Source organism: Vipera berus, assembly GCF_964194415.1.
Source record: "Vipera berus genome assembly, chromosome: 1".
NCBI lineage: Eukaryota > Metazoa > Chordata > Lepidosauria > Squamata > Viperidae > Vipera > Vipera berus.
Window position 1 is genome coordinate 362,427,212 of NC_138202.1, and position 15,763 is coordinate 362,442,974.

Below are 15,763 nucleotides of genomic sequence, written 5' to 3' on the forward strand. Positions count from 1 at the left end.
CTGCCCGCCCACTGGGGCCGGCTTCCCTGGCTCCGTCCCCCTTGCTCGTCCCCCTGGCTCGCTCGCTCGCTCCTCCGTGTCCCCTGAACCCGACCCCTCTGGCAGTGGCCGTGGAGGAGAAGCCAGCCGGGCTGGGCAGGAGCGCAAACAAGCCGCCCCTTTGAAGGCTGCTTGGCTTGGACACGGCCACGGAGCGCGGGGGGGGGGAGCGGCAGCTCCTCCCGTTCCTTCGGCCGGTCATCCGTTTGATCTTCCCCAGGCGGCTGCTGGCCTCCACTCTGCCCAGTGGAAACATTCGGAGCTGGGGGGGGAGACCCCCGGGGAAGCCGTCCCAGGAGGGGCAGCATCCCCGGGGGCTGGAGGGGAGGGGGAGACCCCCCTCCTCCAAGGCACGCATAGTTCCCGCTTGATCTCAGCTTTTGGCCCGGGCCAGCTGCCCAGAAGGTCCAGCAGATTGGCCACCCCAAGGCGGCCGGGGGGGGGGGCTCAGCAGAGTCACTTCGGCCCTTGCTTTGTCCCACGCTCCCAGCCTTCCCCCCCCTCCCAAATAAGCTCTGGAAGCCCTCTTCCCTTCCCCAAATGCCGGCCTTGTCCCCCCTCCTTCCTTCTGCAGCAGGGAGCCAAGGCTAGTAGCCCCCCCACACACACACACAGCCCAGGACAGCCAGCTTTGCCTCGCCCCTCCCCCACCTTAGGCCAGGCAGGACTTGAGGCAGGAGTGCGAATCCTTCCCGTCTCTCTTTCCTCCTGCCAGTCATCAACGAACTGGACGGGCTGGCCAAGGGCCCCGAATCAGAGCGCCGGGCCGGGGGCTACACCCGCCTGCTGCAGGATCGGGCCCGCCAGGCGGTGGACTTCCTGGAGGGCTGCTTTGAGAGGCGGGACAGCTACATCCGGGCCCTGACCAGCCGCGGCAACGAGCTGGAGTCCATCTCTTTCCGCAGCGAGGACATTTCGAGGCAACAGGTGCCCTGCCGGCTCAGCACGAGGGGGGGAAGGGGGGGGCTGAAGACCCTCCCCCAATGCCCCCCTTGGGTTGGAATCTGCGGTGCGGAGGATGCCCGGAGCCTCCGGGGAGCCTGGGAACAGGGGGGGGCACTGATGGCCCAAGGGGAAGGCCTCGCTCCGGGTGCAGAGGGCGCCACAGACCCGCCTCGACTGGAGGGAAGGGCTGAAGGGGCCCTTCAATATGTAGGTAGTCCTCAATTTACCACCACTCAGTTAGTGGCCGTCCAAAATTACGACAGTGCTGAAAAAGGCACTTATGTGCACTTCTCACACTTAAAACCGTTGCAGTATCCTCATAGTCATGTGATCAAAATTTGGAGGCTTGGCGACTGGCCTGTATTTATGACGGTCTCAGCGACCCAGACTCACCTCCTTTTGCGACCTTCAGATGAGCAAAGTCAGTGGGGAAGTCGGATTCACTTAATAGCTGTGCTGCTCACTTAACGACTATGGAAAGAAAGGTGGTAAAACGGGGCGTAACTCACGTGAGAGCCCTGGTGGTGAGAATGCAGCATTGCAGGGGGACTGCAGTCCGCAGCCTAGAGTTCGATCCTGACCGGCTCAAGGTCGACTCAGCCCTCCGTCCTTCCGAGGTCGGTAAAAGGAGGACCCAGATTGTTGGGGGCAAATAGGCTGACTCTGTAAACCGCTCAGAGGGGGGCCGTCAAGCACCGGGAAGCGGCATATAAGTTGTATGGCTAAGTGCTGTTGCTATTAACAACTGCCTTGCTTAGCAACTGAAATTTTGGGCTGAGTTGTCATAAGTCAAGGACTGCCTGCAATGACAAATGCTTTGCATGGAAGGTGGGGGAATATAGTGACCCCGTCTGCAGACAAGGCTGGCTCCCCGGGGGTCACGGCCAAGATTCAGGGGCACTTCTGCTTTGAGGTTGAGCGGAGAGAAACAAGCGTGCTGCACCCTTTGTGGGGTGGAAAAGCCCGTGGCCTGAGGGCAGAGCGTGGGGGGGTGGGATACACAAGGGGGTTAGGGTCTGGGGGTCTGGCTGGACCCTTCCCTTCTACAAGCCCCCCCCCGGGTGCGTGATGTGGCAGCGGAGGCAGCCAGTGCGACTCCAGAGCTGCTGCTGCTCCTCTGCTGTCGCCCAGAACGGGGAGGGGGGGCTGGTCCTGGGAACCCCCTTTCTGAAGACCCAGCAGAAGCCAGATACAAACCACATGCAAAGAGCTCAGCCAGGATGGAGGGAAGAAACACGCTGGGCCGGTGAAATGGGCGGCACAGGAATCCCATCGGCCAATAAACAAAATCAGCCCCTGTTGCCATTGGGGAGGGGGCTTCAGTGGGACACCCCCCTCTCATTTCAAGAGGCAGGTGAAGATCCGCTTCCAAGGGGCATCTTCTCTGTCCCGGAACCGAATTCCCCCAAATATAGTACAAGCTCAGGACAATCCAATAGCCAGCCGGGCTGGGTCTTCCTCGCCCAATTGGGGGGGGGCTTTCCTGCTGCCCCTCCCGGTGAGATTGTTAGCCCCTCCCGGCAGTTCCCATTGGCAGCTGCCCCCTCCGGCCTTCCCGTCTCCTGCGGGGTTCCTGCTGTGCCTGGGAGGCGGACGGACGGACGGGGCCAGGTGGGGCTGGGGACTTGGGCCGACTTTCCCCCCTAACCGGCCTTCCGGCCAGGAGGGCCAGCTTTGGCCCGGGAGGCCGGCAGCCGCCTCCAGCAGGCTGGTCCCAAAATGTCACTGGTCAGAGGCTGAAGAGCTTCCTGCCCCACCTGCCGGGCGCTCAGCCTCTCCTCTCTGCCCCCCTTTTCCCCAGGGAAACAACGATGACCTGATCCTCTCTTGCTGCCTCCACTACTGCAACGACAGAGCGAAGGACTTCATGCCGGCCAGGAAAGGTGGGTCTGGGGGAGCTCGGACGCCCCACAGGAGGGCCCAGCAGCCCCCGCCAGGTTTCGCAGCCGGGCTCGCTCTGGAGGGAGGCAAAAAGTGGGCTGGAGCGGAGGGGGGCACGTGAGGTGCCTGGTCCCTGACGCCTCCGTCGCCCGGCCCTTTCCTGGAAGGCTGCGGGGGCCCTTCCGCCGCCTCCCGGCAGCCCCGGAGCCATTTCCAGTAGAGGCCGCAGCCGCTCAGCCCAGCCCCGTGCCTGTCGGGCCAAACTCTGAGCAGCTTAACTTGTCAGCTTGACGGAGAAGGCCTTTCGCAGTGTTTACGCCTGGCTGGGGCGGAATCGAGCGATCAGGGGATTATGGCGGATGGGGCCTGACAATCTGACAGCCTCTGGTTTCTAGCAATCCTTGCTGGCCCAGGGGATGGTTATTGTTAAGCCCTGGAAGGTTCCACTGGGGGGGGGGCGGGCAGTGTCCCGGGGCTGGGTGAGGCCCAGGCAGAGCGGCCAGGGACCCATCATCCCTTCCCCCGCCTTTCGCAGACGACCCTATCCGCCTGCTCCGGGAGGTGGTACTGCTGACAGACGACCGGAACCTGCGGGTGAAGGCCTTGACCCGCAACGTGCCCGTGCGGGACATCCCCACCTTCCTGCGGTGGGCCCAGGAGGGCTGAGCGGACCCCTTCCCTGGGAAGCCGTGCAGCTCGTCGCCAACATGGAGGGCGGCCTCAGGGCGTGCCCGTGCCCCGTGCCAGGGCTGTTGTGCTGCCACCGCTGCCACCCCACCCCCACCACCATCCTTCCAGGAGAACACCCAGCACAATAAACGCAGCGTCTTCAACTCCACCTGGAATGGCCGTGCTGTGGGTGCACGCACACGCGTGGAGAAGGAGCCCGGGGTAGGCGGTCACTGTGGAGGGAGGCGAGAGTGAGCAGGGTTGCTGGCCTCTGGGGCCAGGAGGAGAGGCCGGTCGGAGGGGCCTAAGCGGGCCTCCGATCCCCCTGGAGCAGCCCCCCGCAGCCCTGGCCAAGTCCTGGTGGGCAGCCAGGAGTTCTCGGTTCAAACTGCCACTGCTGCTCCTAGGTGCCATCAGGAGCCGGGGGGGGGGAGCCCTCCTCCAATTTCTGTCAGCAGCCCCCCCCCCGCCCCCCCCAGTGTCTGTCTCAGGTTTTTAGCCCCTCTCCCATCCCTGCCACCTTCCGTTCCCTCGTTCCTCTGTGCCATGGACTAAAGCACCCTCCCTGCCCACCTGCCAAACCCAGCCAGCTCTGTCTCCTTGGGAGGGAGGCCAGGAACAACCCTTAAGGTTGGGGGGAAGATGGCCACGAAAGCCCCCCCCCACAGGAGAGCAAGGGAGAGGGCAGAAAAATGGGGGCTGGGGTCCAGCTGTTGTGCCCCTTGGCGCTCAGCGAGGTTGCGTGGGTCGGGACAGCTCCTTTCCCAGCCAGAGCCCTTCCCCATGGGAAGACTTTCTTGCCAGTTGGGGGGGCACGGAGTGCCCCCGTGGGGCCCCATGCCGGGACTGGGGGGAAGGGGCCTGGTTTGCTGCAGGGCAGAGGAGTCCACCTGCCTTCCCTTTGGATGGGATTTGCCCGCGGTGGGCTACGTGTGTGTGCCTCTCCCGGGGTGTGGCGCGGCCCCTCCTTTGCCGAGGAGATGGGGGGGGGTCTCTTCCACCCCCTGCAGCTTCTGACTCTGCCTGACTGGCTTGGACGGAGGGCCTTTGCCCACTTTTGTTCCCTTGTTTTCTTAATAAAGTTTTAGTAGAAACCTTGCTCTCCGCGGCTTCCTTTGGGGCGGGGGGGGCGGCAGAAGAGAGGAAGAAGGGGGGCCATCCCAGGAGAACGTTTGGGGGGGCAAGAGCCCCTTTCCAGCCAAGTGCCAAAGGGGAAGCGCCGCCAGGAGGCCAGGAGTTCTAGGCTGCCTTTAGGCAGCGCACGTAACACCCAGAACCAAGGAGCCCAACTGACCAGCCGCGGTTTCTGTCCGGGGCAGCCTGCGGAGCCCCAAATGGCCAGCTGCCGGGTTAGGACAGCCAGTGAAGCTGGCCCTTCTGGGGACGGCCAGATCAGGCTGAAGTGCCCAGCGCCATGGCCTTTGCGTCCATCGTGCTGAAGGCATGTGCTGTGTGTAGGGGGCAAACAACACGCTACACGCATCAAACAGGAGCATGACCGCCACTTTGGGTGTGGACGGAATAGCCGCTCAGAAGTTGCCGGGGGCCGCTGCTGGGTCTTTGGCCAGATTTGAGCATCTCAAGGAAGTGGGGGAGAATTTCCTCTGAGCAGCCGAGCGTGAGGGTCCGTGGGGAGAGCTGACCCCTTCCCATTTCCTGCATCAGCTGTGCAAACAGGGCAAGGCACCTGCAGTCGTTCCCCACCACCACCAGCACTTTCTGGCATTGAAAAGGCACCAGCCCCCCCCCCCCCCACACACACACACACCTCTGGCACCATCTCTACATCCGGCTTCACTTCTGGCACGCACGCACACCCTGTCTAAAAGGAAAGCGGACAGAGGGGAAGGGGCGCCAGTGCCGGTGACCCTCCTGCTTCACTGCATCCCGTTTCTGGGCCTTGCTTCTCCCGACAGGAGCCTCTGCCCCTTCCCCAGTAGCGCCCCAAAATTCGGACTTTCACACACACACCCATCTTCGCCCCAAACCCACTCAAGGAAGCAGAGGCCTGGATGGTGGCAGCAGTGTTAAAAAAAACCTTTATTGCTTTATGGGAGGCTTAAATGTTGCTTGGTTTTGGTCTCCAATACAAAAGGAGAGGCGTCCCTTGGCCAAGGCTACAGAAGGCACGGGACGCTGCCCCTTCAGGTGCTCAGTTTCCTTTGGGTAGGGTCCCCCCTCGGGGGGGGATTCCGCTGGGTCCTCTCAGGGCTGGGGGGAGAGGCAGCTGGCTCAGATGAAGACACAGCCCAAGGGGGGGGCGGGGGGAGGCAAGGTGGTGTGTGCAAAGAGAGAGCAGTTTCACATTTTTCCGTGGTTGGTTGGGGTCAAGGGGGGAGGGAGAGGGGCAGCTGGGTGCCCCCCACCCCACGAGTGCAGCAGAGGCCGGGCGGCAGGTAGCTGGCCCCCCCAGAAGTAAGGCAGAGACCCTCTGGGGCTTCAGGGAGGGGGGGCAGCAAGCCCAGCCCCAGATGATGCTCTCCCGTCCTCAACGAAGCGGACAAACAGATGGCATTTTGTCTTTGTCAAATATTATTGGGGTACCGAGTGCCCCATCCTGGAAGCAAGTCGGGGTCTTCACGGGCGGGGGGGGGGGGAGCAGCTACATTGGAGCTCAGAGGAGGTGCTGCCACCTTCAGGCCAGGGCAGAGAGGCTCCTTCCCCTTTGGTCCCTTTGACCCACAATCTGGGGACTGAGGAAAGGGGCGTCCTCCCCTTTTCACATTAGAATACAATACAACTCCCCCCCCAAGCCCGGCTGCTCCAGACACCCCCCCCCCCCTTGCAAGGCAGCGGCTCCAGCGCAGCAGCTCCAAGCAGGCCGACTGTGGGCTGGATCCGATGGCGGGGGTCTGCGCCGCCCCCCACCGCCACCTTCTGGGGGCTTGAGGCCGGCCGGGGCTCCCCTACCTCTGCCTGAGCCTCCAGGGGTTTCTGGGGCCTCTCCGGGGAGGCGGGGGGCTCATCCCGGCCCAGAAAGGCTCGCCACAAGATCGCTCCCCCCCCCCGCGAGTATTGTTCAGGAGCCCTTTTGTGAGGAGCAGAAGAGGGGGCCGTGTGCTTCCAAGGGGCTGCAGCCCCGAATCCCAGCTAGGCGACCCGAGAGCCGAAAGGGCGGGCCAGGCCTGCCCCTCACCAGCTACCTCTGCTGCCGGCCCCCTCGAGGCTGGGGCGAAAGGCAGTTGGCTCCGTCCGGCTTCCCCGTCCCCTACAAGCCTAACCGCGGAGGCCCCTGTAAAGTCTCTGCCGGGGGGGGGGGGGAGGCGTGAACGGGCCCGATGGAAGAGGCCCTTCTCCCTTCCGCCCGGGGGAAGGAACGCCAACCTCCGCTCGCACCCAGCCCCGGCAGGCCTCGCCGACGCCCCCTTCGGCGCAGGTGCGACGCTGCCCGGCGCGCCCTCCTCTGCAGCCGGAGACCTCCGCAGTCGGGGGCGACTGAGGCGGAGGGGACCCTTTGAGGTAGGGACGAATTGGCTCTCCTGGGCTGGGGGGGAGCGCGAAAGCGCAGCGGAGGAACCGGGCGCGCAGCCGGGGGTCGCCCTGGCGCTGGTGCACCCCGAGGGGGCCGCCTCCGGGGAGGAGAGCGAGTAGGTCCCCGGTCGGAAAGGGCGCCCCCCAGGCCCGGGATGGGGGCGCGTCAGGGGGGCGAGAAGCGGCCTATGGTCCGAGCGTGATGGTCGTTGTGCAGATGGTGGCTGGCGGCCACCACGGCGCCCTGGGCCAAAACCTCGGCCGCCTTGTCGGGGCTGAGCCCGAGGTAGAGGCTCTCCAGGGCGGCCTTGGGGTCGGCGGCGGCGGCGGCGGCGGCGGCGGCCAGGAAGTGCGAGGTGTGCTGGAAGAGCTCCTTGTCCGGCGGGGGCTGTTGCGCGAGCCGCGCCATGGCGAGCACCCCCTCGGGGAAGTCCAGCTTCAGCTTCCCGTCGGGGCCGGCGGCGGCGGCGGCGGCGGCGGCGTGCATCTTCATGTGGCTGAGCAGGTTGCGCTGCTGGGCGAACTTGCCCCCGCAGACCTGGCACTCGTAGGGCTTCTCGCCCGAGTGGATGCGCATGTGCTCGGTCAGCCGGTACTGGCGGGTGAAGCGCATCCCGCAGGCGTCGCAGGCGAAGGGCTTCAGGCCCAGGTGGCTGCGCATGTGGCGGGTCATGGTGCCGCGCTGCGTGAACTTCTTGCCGCAGATGGAGCACGGGTAGGGCCGCGTCAGCCAGTGAGTCTTCTCGTGCTGGCGCAGCGTGGCCGGGTCCTTGTAAGCCTTGTCGCAGGAGGCGCAGCGGTAGGGGCGCAGCAGGTCGCAGCCCGGCGGGCCCCCCGAGGGCGGCGGGGGCGGCGGGGGCGCCGGCAGCGGCGGTGCCTTGTCCAGGTAGGGCGAGCCCTGCCCCGCCGCCGCCGCCGCCGCCGCCGCCGCCGCTTCGGCCGCCTCTTTGCGGTACAGCTCGTCCTCCTCGTTGTGGGCCTCCACGTGCGCGTTCAGCTGCTCGGAGGACGGGAAGCCCTTCCCGCAGGGGATGCAGACGTAGAGGTTGTCGCCGCCGAAGCTCTCCGGCTCGTAGCCCAGGTAGCGCTCCAGGCTGCCCCCCGCGGGGGAAGGGCCGCCGCTGCTGCAGCCCGTCTCCTCGCTGGTGCTCTTGTCGGGCTCCAGGTCCTCGGCCTCGCCGTCGGCCTCCACGCTCTCCAAGTAGCGGCGCGGGGGCGGCGGGGCCGGCCCGGAAGGCGACGGGGCCTGGGGCTCCAGTTCTCGCTCGCCACCGCTGCCCTGCTCCCGCCGGGCGCCGCCACAGTCTCCCTCGTCCTCCGCCTCCTCCTCGTCCTCCTCCTCCTCCTCCACGTAACCCGCCACCAGCGGCTCGTGCTTCATCCAGCGGTACAGGAATTCGGGCGCCACCTCGACGCGAGCGCTCGGCTCCGTCCCGGGGCTGCCGCCGCTGCGATGGTGCAGGTGGGCGAAGGCGGCCTGGAGCGGGGCCGTGGAGCCCGGATCCCCGAAGGCCGCGTGGGGAGGCAGCAAGGCCGGGCTCTCGGGCCGCGGCTGCAGGACGCCCTCGCGGCTCTCCACCGCTGCTCGGAGGCGGCTTTCGGGCGGGGGCGGCGGGGGCAGTTGCGGGGAAGGCCCGTTCGGGCTCTTCTTGGAGAGGTCGAGGCCGCAGAGCGGGGGGCAGAGCCCGTGCGGGTGGGCGGCGGCAGCGGCGGCGGCGGCGGCGTACAGCTCCCCGCAGTGGGTGCTGAGCGGATTGCTCGGCTCCACCGGCCGCGGCGGCGCCCCGAAACAACTCTGGATAACCGGCGTGGCGGCGCGGAGGCCCCTGGCCAGCTTTCCAAAGGGCGCGGAGGCCGAATAGCTCCCGCCGCCGCCGCCGCCGCCGCCGCCGCCGCCGCCACCGCGGAGCTGGTAGTATTTGCCGGAGCGCTTCAGCTTCCTCTTGCACAAGGCCACCAGGTCCGGGATCTGCAGGTAGCTGGCGGCGGCCAGGATGGCTCCCAAAGCGGGCTCCGCGCTTGTCACGCCAGCCGGCTCAGCCTCGCCCTCGGCCCCGGGGCCCAGGCGGCCGGTGTAGATAAAGTCGAGGACGGCGCGGAAGACGGCCGGGCTGACCATCTCCTGGTCCAGGTTGATGAGGTTGTCGTGCACTACCAGGGCCTTGAGGTAGGCGCTGCTGGCCGCCAGCACGTTCTTGTGCGCGCGGAAGAGCGCGTTCTGCACCACCAGGATCACGTCGCAGAGGAAGCCCTTAGTGCGCTGCGCGTTGAGCTGGAGCAGCAGCTGCCGGGAGTGGCCCGTGGCCTCCGAGGCCTCCAACATCGCTGCGCCTGCAGGGGGGAGAAGAGAGCGCCCAGCGGGCCTGAGCTGGCCTGGCCGCGCTCGCCCGCCACGCGGAGGCCCGGGCAGCGGGCGCCTCTCCTGCTCTCCTCCGCCTCGTCTTCCCCCGACTCCCCTTATAGAGGGGCTTTCCCTCTTAGGCGGCGGAGGGGGGAGGAGGAGGAGGGGAGGAGGAGGGGGCTCAGCCCCGGTGTGTCCCGGATCACAGCCTCGCACGCCCTCCTCCGGGTGGGGCCTCACACCTGGCGGGACAGCGACGGTACCGCTTCCTCGCATCGCCTCCCCCGCCCCCCTCCGCCGACGGGACAGATCCACGGCCGTGGACCCCTTCTGCTTCCGGGCCGCTTGCCGCGGCCCCGACGCTGCGGGCTAGATCCGGGCGACGTTTCTCTGTCCGTCGCCCTCCGGAGGCGAAGGAAAGCGAGGGCGCCGTTAGCCACCCGCTTTCTCACTGTCAGTGGCCGGATTTGGGGGGGGGGGGTAGGCAGAGAGAGAGACCCCTTCAGGGCTGCCGGCCTGAGCGGAGAAGAACGGGGGAGCCCGGCTGAAAGGGTGGCTCTGCGCGGCAGTGCCGCGGCTCGGCCTGCCTGGGGAACCGCCCTGCGGCCCGATCCGCCAGTGGGCAGCCCCCTTCTTATCCGCTGCGGCCGTTCTTCGCCAGAGCACACAAACACCCCGCCCAGGGTCTCTGGTCCGGCAGCCCTAACCGATTTGCTCCTTTTGGCCGGCATCCCTGTCCAGCTGAGGGATCGCCGGGTAGGGCTGTCTTGCCTGCGCGAAGGGGCTCCGGGCGCGAGACAAGGCCGCCCAAACCCCCAAAGCCGTCCCGAAATCCGGCAGGAGCAGCTGCCGCCACCACCGCCTGTCAAAAGCTTCGCGGGGCGGGCAGCCGCGGCCGAAGGAGTTGGGTGACGGCCCTGCCGCCGCCTCGGCCGAGCGAGAACGCCGAAGGCCGGGCGGGAGGATGAACGAGCGCGGCCGCAGCAGGCCTTCCGTCGCCCAGGGAAGGGGCTCCGGGGTCGTCCGGGGCCGAGGGAGAAAGCCGGACAGGCAGTCGGACCGGGTCCCGCTGCAGCCCCCGCTTCCCCCAAAGGAGCCGCCGCTCGCGGACGGGCCGGAACCCCGGAGATTTCGGGCTGAGCGGCTCCTTTCCTCCCGCTGACTTCGGAATCCGCCCGCGAGGAAGCCGCCCGCCCGCTTCCTGCCCGGCAGAGCCAGCTTGCGGAGCGGGCAAGAGGCGCCAAGTCCGGAGGCTCTGGGGTCTTCCCGCCCGTCCCCTCCCCGTCTTACCTGGGAGCCCCGTCGGATCGGCCAGGCAGGCGAGGTCCGCGTGGACACGCATGGCTCTTCTCTTCTGCTGCCACGGCGGCGGCGGCGGCGGCGGCGGCCGCTCCTCTGCGCCCCTCGCAGCGCCTCAGGCCGCTTGGTGGAGGCTGCGCCGGCTGGTCCCCATGTGCCGGGAGCGCCGCGGCGGCGGAAAAGGTAAAGGCCGGGCCGCGAACTCCACCTGACCCCGGGCTGAACTCGGGCGTGTTAAAGGAGCCGCCGCGGCTTCCTCCGCCTCCGAGCCAGTCAGCCAGCGAGCGCCGAGCTAGCAGGCGAGCGGGCGGGCGGGCAACGGGGCTGGAAGAGTGCGGCAGGAGGAGGAGCCACCGGCGGGGTCCCGGAGGAGCAGCCCCGGGGAGGAGACCGCGCCGCGACCCCCGCCCGGCGAAGAGGGCAGGCAGGGGAAGGCTGGGCCCCCGAGAGCAGGGCGGGGCCAGCACGGCGCGCCCATCGGAGCAGGACCCGCCGCGCTCTGCCGGGAGCCCAGACCGCCCCGTCGAGGAGACCGGCGCGCGGGAGAGCCGGCTGGGACGGCGCCGGAGGGAGCCCGGGGCGCGCGGCTGCTCGGCGACCAGGTGGGTGTCCGGGACCGGACGGGACAGTCGGAGCGGGGCGAAGCTGGCGCTCTGCGCGCCCGTCCGCTTTTCCCTCCGGCCGCGCTTCCTCTGCCAGCTCTTTCCCTTCGGGCCCCGGTGGTCTTGACTTGTCCCGCGGCCTCTGTCCAAGAAATTCGCTCCCCGCCCACCCCCAGGGACCCCCAATTCCTGCCGGTGCGGCGACCCCTGGCGGCCGCGGCGCGGCGGGTCCGGCAGCAAATCCTGCTCTGGGCCGTTCGGAGGTCCGGCTGCGCGCTGTCCAAGTCCCGGGGCAGGCAGGTCGGGGGGAGGGGGAATGAAAGTAGGGGGGGCATAATTCCCCCACCCAAATATGACGGTTTTGGTTCGGGACTCTTCCTCCGCGGTCGGGCAGGGCTATTTCAGCGTTTCCGGCCTGGTCCGTGTCTGCGGAGAGAGCAGGGCCCAGGCCGCTGAGCAGAAAGGGGCCTCCGTGGCTGCCAGACCCACCGGGCCATCGGTCAGGCGCTTTGGGGCCCCTCCGACACTGTCGACTTCGCATCCGGGGCCCTCTGCCGCCACCAGAGCCCGACAGGGACAGGGCAGCATCTGACAGGCGCGGCGTGGCGCAGGGTCAGGGGGCTTCAGGCGCGGCCAGGAGGGCACAGGCCACCCAAAGTGCCCCGCCGGCCCTTCCGCTGCCCCCTCTGGACGGTTGCAAAGAGCAAGACGGGGGGGGGTGGATTTGTGAAAGGGGTGGAAAGGGCTCTGGCCTCGCTTCTGTCCGGCTTGAAGGGCCTTCATCCGGCCAGTTTACCACTCTGTCCGCGCAGGCGACGAACGGGAATTTCTGTCAGGGCAGAGAAATGTGTCTTTGCTGGCCACGTCCTGGAAATCTGGGGGTGGTGGTGGGGTGGTAGCGGCTGCGGGGGCTCCTTCCAGCCCAAAGCCTCTCCCGTGTCTGGAGGAAATGCTCACCCCTCCCCCGTCTTCCTCCGGGCCAAACAGCCCCCCCTTGTTTTCAGGCCGAGCGGGCCCAGGAACGTCGGGTGGGCGAAGCGCCCCTCGATTTCACGCATTTGCAAGAGAATATTTTAAGAAAGGAAAACAAAGACTTTTGCGTAAGATAATTTTGAAGCTAACAAAACTTCCGAAGTGATTTCTCGGGAGATAAAGGGCGGGGGGCGGGGTTGTTCGGGCTTGCGGGCTTCCGATTCTGCTACAGGCTCGTTCTGGGGGTGTCGCAGAGGCTGGAAGGGAAAGTTGCTTTCGCTTTCGTTTTCTCCGCGCGCTGACAGGGTCGCCGCCACCCACTCCCTCGGGATGAAAGACCCCTCCAGGCCCTGCCCCCCTCCGAGGATCCTGCTCTTTAGTGGGGTTTTAAAACATAGGGCTGCTTCGGGTTCCCCCGATCCTCCCCCCCCACCCCCGACTTCCGAGAGTTTCACGAAGGCCGTTAGTGAGACTGAAAACGCGAATCTCCTCCGCGCAGCGTTATTCTTTATGGATGCTTCTGGGTTAGACACGAACATTTTTAAAAATAAGTAAACTCCTGATTTTCTTGTACGAGATACTTTCCGTCATCACTTCAGCCTGGAAAACCTGTTTCAAGGGGCCATCATCGGCGCTCACTGACAGTCAAGAAAAATAAATAAATTTTAAAATCCGAAAGTGGAATAATAATAACTTTATTCAACCGAAAACTAATCTCATTCCGGGCTTCCTTGCTGGGTAACGAATAAAACCCGATTCCAGTTTCGTGGCCTGTGTAATTTATTGGGCCGTTTAATTTTCATTCCCATCCTTCATGCCTTTCAAATATTTTCGAATATAGTATATCTTTTTTTAAAACGTGTGACGTTTAGGCACTCCTGTGTCTCTCTGCCGATCCGATACAAATAAGGTGGTATTTTCGGCAATATTTTTTAAGAGGTCGCTTTACAGCAACGCCAGTTAAAGTCCAACCAGACACTAAAAGTTTTTAGAACGAAAAGAAGAATCGTAGATGCTGCTCTAAAGAGTCTTTGGCTTCCGGGAGGAGGTTATAAAGGACACTTTCGGGGCTGGTGGGAGTCCTGCAAACCTTTGGCTCCCCCCGCCCCCCTCCCGTCTTTCTCATTCCTTGATAACTGAAACGTTCACTGCGACTCCAAAGGCGGCTCCGATCGATCGTAAAACAAATTGAACCCCTGCCGCGGTCCAGCCCTTCCCACCACCCACTCTTCAGACCCACAGGAGGAGAATTCCGCCCACACACACACGCGTGCCTCAGTTCCACTCTTCAATAAATTAATACTAAATAAATAAGAGGATACAATCAGTTGTGCGGTCCGTGTTCGCCTGCTTCCCCCCCCCCCCGACGTCCGTTGCCCTTTTGGCGGGACGAAAAGAGCTCCGGTTCCGTTCGATGGGGAGAGGGGCGCCGGTGGCCTTGCGCTCTCGGAATGTCCCCAGCGGAAGGGACCTGGCGGGGGAAGGGCCGTTTCTCGAAGGAGCTGGGGGGGGGGGCGGCGCGCTTCGGTTCTCCCAGGACGGATCAAGGAGGGCGAAGGCCGGCTGGTGCCGAGGTGTTGGCTAGCGACTTCCTCGAAGGGACTCGTTCTGCGCCCCAGAAGGCCGTGGTTAGGGGGGTCTCCCCCCGCTTCTAGACTGCTTGGGACCCGCCCCACCACCCCGGGCCTCTCCCTCGGGGGTGCTCTGTCGGGAGTGTCCCCGAACCTCGTGGGGCTCAGAAGCCTCCACTCGGGACCAGCCGCCCGGCCTCCCTTTGCTTCTGTCTCACAGGCACCGGCGCAGGTTGGGGCTAGTGGTGTCCCCCACCCCGGGACTCGCGTGGCTCCCTTCTTGTGGATGGGATTGCAGGGGCGCCGGGAGTGGCAAGGGGGCCGAGGCAGAGCCGCCTCCACTGGCTGATAGACTGCCGCAGGCCCTGGACGCTCTCTTTAGCCATCTAGCAGCCCGGGGCCTCGCCTCCAGCTGAGGGAGTGAAAGGCGGCTGCCTTGGTCGCCCCCATGCTTCGGGAGGCCGGCGTCATCCTCGGACGGCCTCCCCGCCGCTACTTTACCCGGAAGGAGGGGTCCCCGCAGAAACCTCCCGGTCTCCCCCAGAACCGGTTTTCCTGGACCCCGCCGGCCTCCGCGACCCGGTGCGAAAGTAGGCGCTGTGCGTGCGGAGGGCGGGCGGCTGCGCCTGGGCCGAGGAGGCCGTGGTGCGCGGCTAGGGCCGGAGCCGCTGGGGGGGGCTTTGCACAGCCCTGCGGTTCTCGTTTCCGTTCTCCCACAGCTTCTTGCGCCCATGCAGCAGCGCTTGGGGGGCATACGGCCGCCGCTGCGCGTATCTAAGCCAGACGGCGAAGGGCGCCGAGCCCCGCTTTTTCTGGGCAGGCGGCGGACGGGCCACCGGGGAGGGCAGCGATGCTCGTCTGAACTCTCAGCGCCCGGCCTTGATGTCGCCCTCCCAAAGCAAAACCCAGGAAAGGAAGTTCGGTGGTTGAAGCGCGAAGGTGGGAACCGGGAGAGCTGAATTCTAGTCCTGCCTGAGGGCCGAATCCAGCTGGGGCTGGGCCACTCCTTCTCCCCCAGCCCAAGGCGGCAAGGCAAAGGATTCCCCCAAATGCGCCCCCCCCACACACAAACCAAAAAAAGGCAAAGCCTAAAGCAGAACCAAGGGGTGTGTGTGTGTGTGTGTGTGTGTGTGTGTGTATCAGCCTGGGAACCTCTCAAGGCCAGCTTTGGCCCCGGAGGCCACCCCGTACAGGAAGGAGAGGGAGGAGAGCTGCCCACCAACCTGCCTGAGCCAGAAGCCCCCTCAAAGGCAGGCCGCCAGAGCCCCTGGCCCCAGCAGAGGCAGAGGAGAGGGCTGGCTCCAAGAGAAAGCTTCTCCATTGCGGTGCCTCTGCTTTTCTGGTTTCCCCTGGGATGGCGGGTCCCCCCTTCCCCGTCTGGCCCAGCTGCTGGGACCCCTGGGGGGGGGCTTGTGGCCCTGCCGGCCTTTCCAGGTGAGTCATGGGAGCCGAGCCGGGTCGTCTGCTTCCCTCCACCAGGCTGGACCATCCTGTTTCCTGGAGCGACCACCACCAGCAGCAGCACCATTTACCCCAGGCAGAGCTTCCAGGCTTTAGCTGCCTTCCTCTGGAGCCCTCCTGGGCCATGCAGCACTGGGGACCCCCCCCCTCTCTCTTCTGAACTGCCAGGCAGTGCTGGGCTGTCCTGCCTCCCTTGGGGCCGTCTGTGTCTCAGGTGGGCCTGGAGAAGCAGAGGCTCTGGGGGAGAAGGACCACCCTTGGGGCGGAGCTCCTCCTCTTCCTCCTCCCCAGGCGCAGCTCGGGAGCCTTTAAAAGGGGGAGAGAAAACAGACCCCCAACGCCAAGAATCTACTTGCTCATCCCTCACTGGCTGCCTTAATTACAGGTAGTCCTCAATTTACAACCACAACCGAGCCCAAAATTTCTGTTGCTAAATGAGACAGTTGTTAAGTGAATCTGGCTTTCCCCCCCACACACACACACCGTTTTGGCAGTGGGGGTTGTTTTTCATA

At 65.7% G+C, this 15,763-nt stretch overlaps 2 protein-coding genes across 6 annotated transcripts in view; one reads left to right on the forward strand and one right to left on the reverse strand.

Annotated features, from left to right (window-relative positions):
• SMG6 (SMG6 nonsense mediated mRNA decay factor) overlaps positions 1-4,628 on the forward strand; it is a 67,591-nt gene extending 62,963 nt beyond the window's left edge. For 3 of the 5 annotated variants that reach the window (XM_081314207.1, XM_081314209.1, XM_081314208.1), the window contains exons 17-19: positions 755-966; positions 2,786-2,867; positions 3,401-4,628. In XM_081314207.1, the coding sequence (XP_081170333.1) occupies positions 755-966; positions 2,786-2,867; positions 3,401-3,531 (425 nt within the window). In that variant the 3' untranslated portion in view covers positions 3,532-4,628. Of the gene's footprint in view, positions 1-754; positions 967-2,785; positions 2,868-3,400 lie in introns of those variants that run through there. The other 2 variants (XR_014024664.1, XR_014024663.1) reach the window with 2 other exon arrangements.
• A 2,255-nt stretch (positions 4,629-6,883) lies between these two features.
• Positions 6,884-10,783, reverse strand: HIC1 (HIC ZBTB transcriptional repressor 1). Its single transcript, XM_081315023.1, has 2 exons — positions 10,637-10,783; positions 6,884-9,336 (listed from the first exon to the last, which is right to left on the reverse strand). The coding sequence occupies exons 1-2, from the start codon at positions 10,686-10,688 to the stop codon at positions 7,172-7,174; spliced, it is 2,217 nt and encodes a 738-aa protein (XP_081171149.1). The 5' UTR covers positions 10,689-10,783; the 3' UTR covers positions 6,884-7,171.
• Positions 10,784-15,763: the final 4,980 nt, after the last annotated feature.

Bases quoted from the DNA above. Each gene is read 5' to 3' on its own strand.
- HIC1 (XM_081315023.1), bottom strand. From the start codon at position 10,688: ATGCGTGTCCACGCGGACCTCGCCTGCCTGGCCGATCCGACGGGGCTC. The intron at 9,337-10,636 runs GTAAGACGGGGA...TCCCCCCTGCAG, and splicing joins CGATCCGACGGGGCTCCCAG to GCGCAGCGATGTTGGAGGCC.